At 33.8% G+C, this 12478-nt stretch overlaps 1 protein-coding gene across 1 annotated transcript; it reads right to left on the minus strand.

Annotated features, from left to right (window-relative positions):
• Positions 1-4188: 4188 nt before the first annotated feature.
• On the minus strand, positions 4189-7424 carry LOC149544615 (receptor-like protein 7). The gene has a single exon (XM_089795212.1). The coding sequence runs from the start codon at positions 7233-7235 to the stop codon at positions 4284-4286; it is 2952 nt and encodes a 983-aa protein (XP_089651338.1). The 5' UTR covers positions 7236-7424; the 3' UTR covers positions 4189-4283.
• Between the last annotated feature and the right edge of the window lie 5054 nt (positions 7425-12478).

Genomic DNA, 12478 nt, shown 5'->3' on the forward strand with positions numbered 1-12478 from the left:
TTAATGATGTTCAAGCAAAGGTGTTAATGGATTACTCTCTTGGGGCATATTGTCAAACATGTTTCCTACAATTTGATGATGTTTAGGGAAAGATGTTAGCAAAGTACTCCCCTCTCCAACAACAGATCCAAGTCCATGTCCTTTGTTCAACTGCTTTACTGATAGCTTACCTTTTCTGCATTCTTGTCTTTCTTTCTTTTTCAACTCTTTTTCCTTTTTTTGTTTCTCCCTTTCCTCTTGCTTCCTCTCTTTTATTATCTGTCTTTCAAGCTTCTGCTCATGTTTCCTTTTTCATATCTCAATTTGATTAATTTTCTTTGCTTCCAATTGTTTTTTCTTCCTTTCTTTTAACTCCTCAAGTTCAACCTTCTTTGCTTCTTGTTGCTCTTGCAATATCATGTACTCATTTGATGTAAGTATTTGAGATCCCCTACCCAGTCTAAGAGTAGTATTATGAGGAGTGAATTTTTTTGTAACCCTCTCAACTAGTAGCTTCAAAAAATTTCTCAATGACCCCTTACTACATAACACTTGTTCATCTTCTGTCTCAAAAGCTGCAGATGTATTCATTGCATCTTGAATAGGTTCAACTTGCCCATCTTGATTTGCATTGTGTTCCACATTTGAAGTGTCCCAATCTGTTATTTCTGCATAATAATGAACCACTTCTGATCTTGGCAGTGGAGGTGGAGAAGGCATGGTCAATGAAATGTCCTCATTTTGGAAATCAATCTGCACTCCCAAGTCCTTTGCCCCTTCTTTAATCCAGTTAGGTGTATCAAACTATGTTGGCAAAGACATTTCAGCCTGCAAGTCACTTTCATATTGTGTCTAGCTGACATGTGTTGGTGAAAACACATCATATGTTGGTGAATTTCTATTTTCATTTGTATCATTTGTATGTTGTTCTTTTGTCATATGTGCCAAACATTGTTCAATTTCATCATCTTCATAACCAGCTAACCTCAAGATGCTTGCAATGCCTTCAGCTTCATTTTCATCTTGTATATTGAATGCATCACTTGGCTTCATGTCATTACAAAGTGCATCTCTATCTAGTGGCCAAATTCCAGTCCTTCGAAAACCAACCTTTATGTTGTCAGACACAAGGGCAAGTTTGAAAGCTTTGCTTGCAAGTTCTGCCAATTCTGTTCTCCTTATCTCTATATGTGGATTTTTGGCCATCCATTTTGACCTTTCAGATTTGAAATATGTCTTGAATGGAGAAAAAACACTTACATCTAATGGCTGTAGTTTATGACTAGTGTGAGCAGGCAATGTAATAAGATCTATGCCTAAAGATCTTGCCTCTTGAATTGTTGCATAGGCAATATGGCTTCCATGCCCATCAAAGATGAGGAGATGCCTATTTTTGGATGAAGAACCACCTGGTACAGACCTAGAAAAATGATGCAACCAATTTAAGAATAACTCTTTTGTCATCCAAGCATGTGCTTGTGCTGCCATGCAAGCTCCTGCTTCACATTTAGCAATGTAATTTTTAAGTGTTCTTTTTGCTTTGAAAAGACAGAAGCTCGGTATGCTGTGACCAGCTGCATTTACACAACACAATATTGTGATCCATTCACGACTTTTAGATAAGACTTGGGACACACTTCTGCAACCTAGCTTTGCAATCACCTGCATGCCACAATTTTTGCCTACTTGCACCCCTGTTTCATCACAGTTCCATATGTGAGTTAGTTCATAGTGATTAGCATTATACAGTTCTATTAAATTGTCATAAAAATTTGCAACAATACTTGGTCGTAGCATCACTGCTCTATCCCTATCTAGACCCTTTGCAGTCCTTATTGTCAAATCTAGATGGCGTTTGCGGAATCCCACCCACCATGACCTCCCTGGTAAGCCATTCTTGAATGGATTTGGCCTTGTTTGACAGATGTGAGCCACATGTGATTTGAGTTGAATTACTTCCAATCCACGACCAAGCTGAGCTAAATCCTTACACCATTGAACAACCTCCATCTCTTCTTGCAATGATAGAATCGTTGGTGTTCCTTTTCTTTTTGTTGTTGTGAGTCCTGATAGCCAATATGTTAAGCTACTACTAGGAATTCCCCACTTTTTAGCTGCCCCTCTTATAGAAAAACAATTGCCTTCAACATCTTGAATGGCACCTTCCATCTCCTCCTCCGTCCACTGATTGCCTTGTATCTTTTTCTTATTTTTTTAATCTTCAGAAGGTTTTACAACAACATCTACCTTATCTCCATTATTGGCAGCATGATTGCAATTTGTGTTGTCAGCAATTGGCCTAGCTGAATTGTCACCGTCATCAGACTCAACCACATGCAACTTAACACCACGTGGATAACGAGTTCTTAATTTTCGGGTGGTTCTTTTGCTTCTTCTCTTTCCTGCTGTCATATTGTCTGAACAAAGAAACATCAAATGTTGACCTACATATAACGTGGTAATCTGGGCTCACAGAGAAGTATGAAAGTATAATTTGGGCTCACAAAGAAGTGTGAAAGTATAATTTCATGCAGTATACTTTCATGTGTAGTATACTTTCATGCTTCTCTTTGAACCCAGATTATCAAAGGGACAATAACAATATTGAATTGACACAACAATGCAACAATTATAGAAAAAATTGATAGAAACAACATTTATAGAAATAATAAGAATAGAATGTTATTATTGACTGTTTTTCTCCCACAAACAGTAGCATACTATATGAGAAATAACAAAAATAATAACAATAGATTCCTATTAATGACTATTTTTCTCCCACAAATAATAACATAGTATATGAGAAAGAACATAAATACACTATGCTGTATGGATTGTGATAGGACTATATTGTTTTCAGAAAAAAATGATAGAAACAACATTTATAGAAACAATAAGAATAGAATTTTATTATTGACTGTTTTTCTCCCACAAACAGCAGCATATTAAATGAGAAATAACAGAAATAATAACAATAAAATCCTATTAATGACTATTTTTCTCCCACAAATAATAACATAGTATATGAGAAAGAACATAAATATACTATGCTGTATGGATAGTGACAAGATTATATTTTGTAACTACAACATTGAAAAATCAAGCTAAAAAATTTCTGTAAAATACCTGGATTAACTGAGCCCTCTGATATCTTCAGTAGTTTGATATTCTCTTCTATGCAGTCCTTTATGACAATATGGATTCTGTGCTTACAGAGAATGTTAGTGCCAGTATTTTGTGCTCACAGAGAATGTTAATGCCAGTATTTTGTGCTCACAGAGAATGTCATCACAATTGTAAAAGGACTCTATCACAGCATTTCATATTAATACATAATTTTTCCCTCTAACAATTTGAATTTGAAATTGGGATTTTGTTGGCTTTGTTGATCCGTGGCTTTCAAAGTCTCTGTTTTGATTGGCTGACAAAGAAGTTTCAAGGAGCAATTTTTGAGATGTTGCATTAATTGTTTGATTTGAATGGCTTGGTGAGCTCCGACCATTCCATATTTATGTTGAAGGTACTTAATTTGGCTTGTTAAAGACTCCAAACTTGCTTCTCGTAGACTCTTAAGTTCAGCATTTAATACAAAAAATTGTTTGATTTCTATGGATTCGTGAGCTCAGACCTATTCATATGTTTGATGCAGGTACTAAATATGGTTGTCAAAGTCTCCAATCTTGCTTGTGGAAGACTCTAAGTCCAGCATTGATTATAAAAGATTGTGAGAGATTGGATGAGTGACAGAATGAATGTTTATTTATTTGTATTGTAATGGCAGTGGAAGTTGAACAGGTCTACAACTGTTATTACATCTGAAACACATAATGTTTTATGTCTTGTCTATGTATTTGGACAACTATTTAGCTAAAAGTATACACTTTAAAATATAATATTTTTGTACTATTTCTTTATATTGTATAAAATGTAATTTGATTTATGCAAACTAAATTTTTTAATTGTTTGAAATGGAGCAAACAAAGAATGTACCTTGTCCATTACTTGTTTCAATTTTAGCAATTTAATGATATATGTAATATAATTTTTTAATGATTTATTTTCTAATAAATATTGACAAACAAATAGTTAAATATCAATATCCTCTTGTTCAATCAATAGATTATATCAATACTATTGTTGAATCAAAGTATCTCAACAACCCTCACAACAATTCATACATGCTCAAGTTCTGGGTCCTCTCCCCTAGTACATTAATGATTCAGAAAATCCATGAAAATATAAAAACTACTTTTCGAAGGAAAAATGTTAAAAATGTGGAAGCGGTGGATTATGCATAATCTATTTCAATGTTGTCGTCCAAAGAGGCGAGGCATCAGACTATCCAGATAGCTGAAATATCTAACTCTCCATCTGATATGGAAGCACAACACTGCAATTACAATGGCAAATCCGACCCCATAACTCAATCCCACTGAAATTGCCCACCACCTCTTCATTTCACCCTCTTCTTCCTCCTCTGCCTCTGCCTCTGCCTCTGTCCCTGTCTGTGTCTCTCTTTTGTGCGATTCTTCTTCAGTTTCTTTTGTTCTATTTTCTAATGGAGGTCCATGTAGATCTCGATTTCCTGCAAAAGAAGACGCCTCGAAGGTTGCAAATTGCTTGCCTTGCGGTATCAGACCAGAAAGCATGTTGTATGAAACATCCAGAACTTCAAGAAAAGTGAGGTTCAGAAGCTCTAATGGAATCTTTCCAGACAATTTGTTTCTTGAGAGATCCAGGGACTCCAGTTCAACCAAAGCTCCCATAGATTGTGGAATGGATCCACTCAACTTGTTTCTTGAAAAGTTCAAAGCATTAAGTCCCTTGAGAAGTCCTACCTGTGGAGGAATATTGCCTGATAGCTCATTGTTAGACAGGTCAATGAATCTAAATGCCTTGAATATCTTTTCATATGGAGTTGTCCGCCCTTTAACCCAAAGAGTAACTTGATCCCAGATCATGAACTCAATGTCATCAAAATCACTTGTACTTCCTCCGCCATTCCGACCAAACTCTGACTCGTCGTTATGTGATACATGGACCATAGCATCTAGCTTTCCTATATTTTTAGGAATGCGTCCCGATAAATAATTGTGAGATAAATCTAAGATCTGTAAAGACTTCAGCTCGAGTAGGAAGGCAGGAATATTGCCTTCAAATTTGTTTGAAGCCAAGCCCAGAATTCGCAGGTTTTTCAGCCCTCCAAATAAAACAGGGATGTTCCCCTGAATTTGGTTGCTTCCCACATCAAAAACTTTTAGCCCTGTACACTTAATGAATGATGAAGGAATGGTGCCTTGTAAATTGTTGCCATAGAGATTTATTGTTTGAAGATCTGTCAGATTTCCTAGTTGTTCTGGTATCTCCCCTTGCAAATCATTCTCTGCCAAATTTATGAACCACAGACTTTCACAGCTCCCCAGATCTGGAGGAATGGTGCCCCTCAGATTGTTCTTTGACAAGTGGAGAGCTCCGTTCTGACTTATATTTGAGCAGAATGAAGGTGGAATCTCTCCTGTCAAATTATTGCTTGACAGTAGTAAACTATAAGCATACATTGTAGCAGGAATGGAACCACTAAAACTATTCTCTGACGCGTCAAACAAATGTACCTCGTTTTCAATCCAATTCCTAAAAGACGGAAGAGAGCCCTGCAGCTTGTTTCTTCTCAAGTCCAACATGAAGAAGTAGTTGGATATTACCGAGGGCAGAGGACCTTGCAGCTGGTTATTTGAAAGAATGAGCGTATGAAGGGGAAGATACCATAGCCAATTAGGAATTTTTCCTACAATGTTGTTATGTGAGAGGTCCAATTCCATTAGTGAATATTGAGTCGATAGAAAAACAGGAAAATGGCCTTCAATATTGCAAGAGCTCAATCCCAGGAACTCCAAGTGGGCAAACGGGGAAATCCAATTTGAAGGAATGGTAATTGCAAAACTATTATTAGAAAGGCTCAATTCTCGAAGGTGAGTTAAGTTATCCATAACGGAAAGAGAAAATCCTCCTGTTAAATTATTGGAAGAAAGTCTCAGTTTTTCTAGTATAGTGGGCTTTAAAAGACTATCTGGTAGCTCTCCAGAGAGTCGATTACTATACAGAATGAGGCTTCTCAATCGAGGAAGACATCCAATAGAGGATGGTATATTGCCTGACAAATTGTTTTCCGAAAGATCAATTATTGAAAGTCTTAAAACCTTCCCAAATACAGATCCAAATGGAGGTATGTCCCCTGTTAAGTTATTATTTGCAAGAAGCAAATTTCTAAGTTTTGTAAAATTTAGAAAGAAAAGGGGAATTATTCCTTCTAAACTATTCTCCTGGAGGTTGAGATTCTCTAATGAAGAGGATTGCTGTCGAATGAAAGCTAGGTTTCCTTCCAACTGGTTTGATGAAATGTCAAGATTTCTGAGGCTCGAGTGATGCAAAAAGTCTGGAAAGATTGAACCGTTGAGACGACAATAAGACAGATCAAGGGAAACCAATGACGAGACATTCTGAAACCAAGATGGGAATGGGGGATCAAATGAATTTTCTGAGAGATGGAGATGGGATAAGTGAGTGAGGTTGAGGAGAGAAGGTATTGTACCTGAAAGTCCACATCCAGAGAGGTGAATCTCCCTCAGATTAGAGAGGCTGTTGAGGGCATTACCCCAATCCTCATTTGCCATTGACAGATTCACAGCATTCATCGCAAGGTACTCCAAGCTTCTCAGATTTTGTATCCCTTCTGCGAACCTTCCACTCTGCAAGGAAAATAAATAAGTTGCTGATAGATCGAGGTGGCGCAAGGTTGTAATATTGCCCAACTCCAGAGGGACCTCGCCTCCAAAACCAGCATATCCCAAGCTAAGGAATTTAAGGCTCTGTAGTTTTGCTAGCTGATGAGGAATGGGAGTACCGTTGAAATCATTGTACGAGAGATCCAGGTGCTGAAGATTCTGCAGATTAAACAGCGACGGATGTATCACCCCGCTAAGGTTTTTGGGATTGTACCAGTAAAATCTAGCGAAGGGGGTTCTGAGACGAAGGCTGATGACGTGGCCTGAGTGGGAGTCGCAACGAACACCCATCCACTCGCAACAATTGTTGCCCTGCCACGATGAAAGCCGACCAGCCGGATCAGAGAGGCCTCCTTTGAAATCCAACAAGTAATTTCTTTCGTCGGGTGGGCATCCATTGATGAAGAGACGGGTCATCTGCGTGAGCATTGCCAAGGCAAAAGTGAGGTACAGCCAGAATGAAACTGAAGACATGATGACTGTACAATCGTTCCCCTCGATAAACACTGGCCGACTTTATTATAATCGGGCAGTCTGTGTTTTGTTTCCTTCAATATGGTGCATTATGTTTCAATATAGTCTTTGAATTGAAATTCAACATAGTGCGATGTGTTTGAATGTAATCTTTGAATTGAAATTCAACTTAAGTTAGATGTGCTTACAAATTTCTAAATCATGGTTGAATTAAAACTATTTTTGAATGTATTTATACAAATATTGTATGTTGGTAGAATATAAAAATAATCAAATTACTTTTTTTTACTTATAATAATGATAATGATGTGACATATTGAATTAAATTGAAAAATTCAGATATCCACTCAGTCTTTATAGCATATCATTAGCAATTTTAACATTGCATGCAATATCTTAACTCTCTATTTCTATATGTGTCAATTGCCTGTAAATAAACTACTTGTAAAATATAACATGCAAAACAATAACATCTGCACATGAAAATAACACTTTTGACACACAAATTTAACGTGGAAATCCAATTTGAGAAAAACTACCAAGTAGCAATCACCTTGTGTGTGTGTGTTTGTTTCCCTATTCATTTCCCACTAAGGATTGACTATACATCTATATAGATAAACAACATCAAGTTTTGATAATTAATAAGATGAAAATGTTGTTTGCAGATTATATATTATGGTAGTTTTGTATGAATATTTTAGACCATACCCCTTGATTTATCATCAAGTTATATTGTATTTATAGTTCAATAACCATTTAGTTAATGATTGTATAATAAAAAGATATATTAGTTTAACACAATAAAATGAGCCTTGATTCACACATTCTTATTTGGCAACTGATATACTTGTTTTATATGTTTGATTTGTTTACATTACTTTTATACTAATCTCATAGCACCATATTAATATCCCCTGAAATAATTTTGAAGCACTCATTAATATGTATAGCTAAATGAAAAGAACACAAATAATAAACAAACTTAGAAGTAGACACGATAAAAAAATTAATTAAAGACTAAATGGTATCACCTAAAAACATGGAGTTGACTTGCATAAATAAGATTGAATGCTTATTCATAAATTTAAATCAATACCAAACTAAAAGCACTTATCTCAAATCTACAATAAATACTTATACATCATTTTTCATATCTCAAATTAAATATCTTTAATTAGTACTATTATAGTTGTATATAATTACATTTAATTTACACTTATATAATTAGAATTTAGTAATTATATTCCCTAATATCTCTAACTCTACATCTTGTCCATAAAACTAGATTAATTGATTCTTCGTACAGATTTGCTTATCGATATGGGTTTCGTTTTGTAGCTGGGCATAAGCCTAGAAAAAGCTTACTCATTCTCACCATTACATTGAAAAAACACACACTTACCAATTGTTTTTCTATGACTGGTTAGAAAATGAAGTAGTTGGCATTTTTGAAGTGGTCTTACTTCAGACAATACGGAAAGAATATTAAAAACTAGCAATTGCACCTAAGGTGGTGCAATGGGTACGCCGAAGATATATTAAAGGTCAATTTAAGAAAATATTTGGTTAATATGTTTGGATAATAACACATATAGATCTACCTATGTTTGAGCTAATTCATTACTCCAACAACCAAAACTATTTTATTTAGAGTTTACAATAGTCATATTGTTATTTAAAGTTTATTTAGTTTAAATCATACATACATATTGAGCTTGTTTAGACTAAGGAATCTTTGAGATTTAACTAATAAGCATCAATAATCTAGTCATTTAAACAAATTTTACTAAATATAAATCAAACCTCTTATAATCAAAAAAAAATTGAATAATTTTTTTTTCTAAAACAAAATATTAATTTAGATTAATAAATAATAATATTATAGTATATCTTTATTTATTTTTTTAAATTTAAAATCATTTTAAAAATCTAAAAAGGAAACCAAAAACATCTGCTCATTGAACTCAATAATTTTAAACCATTGTCACGATTCGCATTAAAGAACCAGACTTAATATTACCAAACTACAATTGTGAATTATGACGCATTTATTCAAACATCACATTCAAAAACCAAACTTAATAATAATGGAATGGCTCTCTTATACTTGCGTGTACATTACAACTTGAAGATATTATCGCTGTTTGTATTTTAGTGAGGTGAATATGCCGCATTATTCGGAAATCGACAATCGATGAATAACGACCGCCAAATTCACAAGCGCGACAGAACAAACACGGCATTGCAGACGACATGGCGTACGTTCTCTGCAAACAACTCGTCATAGTCATGGAGTGAGGGAAAAAATCAACGGACTACACACTCTCAATCGTCTTGCACGCTCCTTGTACGCTGTGAACTGTAGATTTGGAAACTGAGGTTGTTCACTTCAGTATAGGGAAGGCCTCGACGTAATGAATATACACTATTTTCTTGCTCTCTCGTCACTGAATGGTAGTACGTCAAACCTACTCCTTGCTCTAATTCAACCTTTCATTTTCTCAGTAGTCCCAACTCGATTAGTCAATCATACACCATTATCAGATCTGAGACTTATGAATTTTGTGATTCTTGCAGTCAATAAGTCAGTCAGAATCCTCATCTGAGTCTTCACTTATATTGGTTTTGAATCGATTAGTCCATCGAATTTGGCACTAGAAACTAAAAGCCCGTTGCCATTTGTGAACAAAATTTAATCTAGTTAAGCATTGCGTGAGCATGACCAAGGAGGATAAAAACAACGTTGTCTATCCGTAGATTGATATTTTAAAATAGTTTTCAGCGTCTATATACATTATTACTTGATGTCTTAATATGGCAATATCACTGAAGATAGTAAATAAAGTTATATGTATATTTTAATTAAATTGAAAGATTAATTTGACTATTTTTAACTTTATCTTGTGGAAATATTGGAATCTTTAAAATGATTGAAAAGTAATTTAATATATTTTAATATTAGTGATTCAAGATATGATTTAATCAATTTGTTATCTAAACAAGTATCAGAATTTGAGGGATATGTGTTAAAGAGAGTAGAGCATTCAAAAAAAGTATTTTGATTCTTTTATAGATCACTTAATACAGATTATTTAAAGAAAATGCAACTATAATCTTGTTCGTCTTTTTTCTACTCTCCATAGTGTCACATTATTTTAGTACTTTATAATCCATGGGACATTTAAAGTCAATAAAGAATGCTATTTAATCAATTATCAATCCTTGTATATTATCAATTTGTTATTTCAACCTAGTTCATGGATGAATTAATTCTTTTGATGTGATATGAGGTTATCTTATCTCTGTGTGTAATTGGTTTTTTTCACATTTAAGATATGTATGTTTTCTAAAATATATTTGTAAGAACTATCTATGAATTTCTTATTTCCTTTTACGTGACTATAAAAATACATATGCCATCATACTTGTTTATAAAAGATGATAAACATAGATATTTAGTTGAGTATATAATCATTTAACAAGTTCATTACAACATTGTGAGCAAGGAAGAAACTTAACTTCCACTTTCTACATTTGCTTGCCACCTTTTCACTTGAGATGCAATAAAAAGGAAACAGTCTTTAGTTTTAATTTATTACTTTGATAATTGAGGTTTTGGTCTCTGTAAAACTAGTTTAACATTAATTAAAATTATTTTCATGGGTACTAGAATCACTCAAGGTTAATGACATCAATAGGGTGAAATGTCCTTAACATGATGTCAACCAACTATAACGTAAAATGAAACTTGTAGTTGGATTTTTTTTATAGGGGCATCCAAGTGAATCGGATAATAGAGAAACTTTTGAAAGGTTGAGTTCAATTTGCGAAGTAATCTTTGCAAAAGTAGTCAATAATATAAAGTTTATTCAAGATGTCTTACAAGAAACAATTGTACAATTTAGAAAAATATAATGTAAATTCCTAGTTTGATTGGCCAAGGAATATCCATGGATGCCATCAACACATAATGAAATCATGAACTAGGAGTGCTTAAGTTTGGATATTGTCCATACTTTTTATAAGTAAATTTAATTTTGTTCATGTTTTCATAACAATTTGATTCAAGCGGACCTTGAACTTCCACAATGCATCAAATTAAATTAAAAAATGATTGCTTAAGAAAAACTAAGTGGAAAGAATAGCTTTCTTGTAATAGGTGAATTATGGATTCTTGTAAAAGACCTCTATGGAAAAATGTAGTGGTGTCAAGTAGGATTTTGTAAGTGAGCTAGGCATTTCTTAAGGATTTCAATAAGTAGTCTTTTGATTGCTTGGAGATATAAGTATGGAAAAATTATCTCATTTTTCCTTAGCAAATTTGGAGAAACCATCAAAATGATCAAGGCCTAGCTTTTGTCACTTTATCCAACTCCAATATAATCTTAGCATTGTCTCATCCACATTTAAACACCTTTTGAAAATCACACATAATATTTTATACTTAAACTCAAACAAGTTAGACAATTTGACTAATGAATAATTTATCTCTTTTTAAAAAAATAAAATAAAATAGATAATATGTTGAATCCTAGATTTTTTATTGTTATTGTCAAGATTAATTATTATTATGTGTTAATCTTGAGTAGATTCGAACCCAAGACCTCCCCGATGAAAGGCTCACAATTTATCATTGTGTTGTAGACTCTTGCCTAACTAATGAATAATTTATCACCATGAAAATATTATTTAAAATAGTTATACATTTTTATTGCTATATTAACTATATTAAAGAAGATCAAAATATTTTCTAAAGTCCTCTAACCGGGTGACATTCTAAGTGAATGGTCTAAAGTCCTCTAACAAGGCTCACTCCTAATAGGGTGATTAAAATACTTTAATAAGGTCACATTTAATAATGTGTATTGTAACCTTTCATAGGGAATCACATCAGAAGACTAAAAAAAGAGTAGCATGTTACTAGTGATTTTTTCCGAATTGGGTTTCCACATAAATCATTGTGTCAAGTGTGTTTTTGAATCTATTATGTTTCATGTTTACATTTCTACAGATTTTGATTTGACAGTAACCTACAAAGTTTTAAGTGATTGCATAATCTTATGGATGCATGCATGATGATAAATGTTTTATGGGTTCACTAAGATGTGAAAAGTTTTATTTATACATCTGGACCTTGGATAATTGATTCCCCCCCCTCTCAGTTATTCTAAAGTATTCCAACAACTTTAGAGCAACATAGACTACTTCATCATTAGTTTAAGATTCAATATTAGTTTCTT

This window comes from Cupressus sempervirens, chromosome 8 (genome assembly GCF_028749045.1).
Source record: "Cupressus sempervirens isolate cs-2001-9-10 chromosome 8, ASM2874904v1, whole genome shotgun sequence".
Lineage (NCBI taxonomy): Eukaryota > Viridiplantae > Streptophyta > Pinopsida > Cupressales > Cupressaceae > Cupressus > Cupressus sempervirens.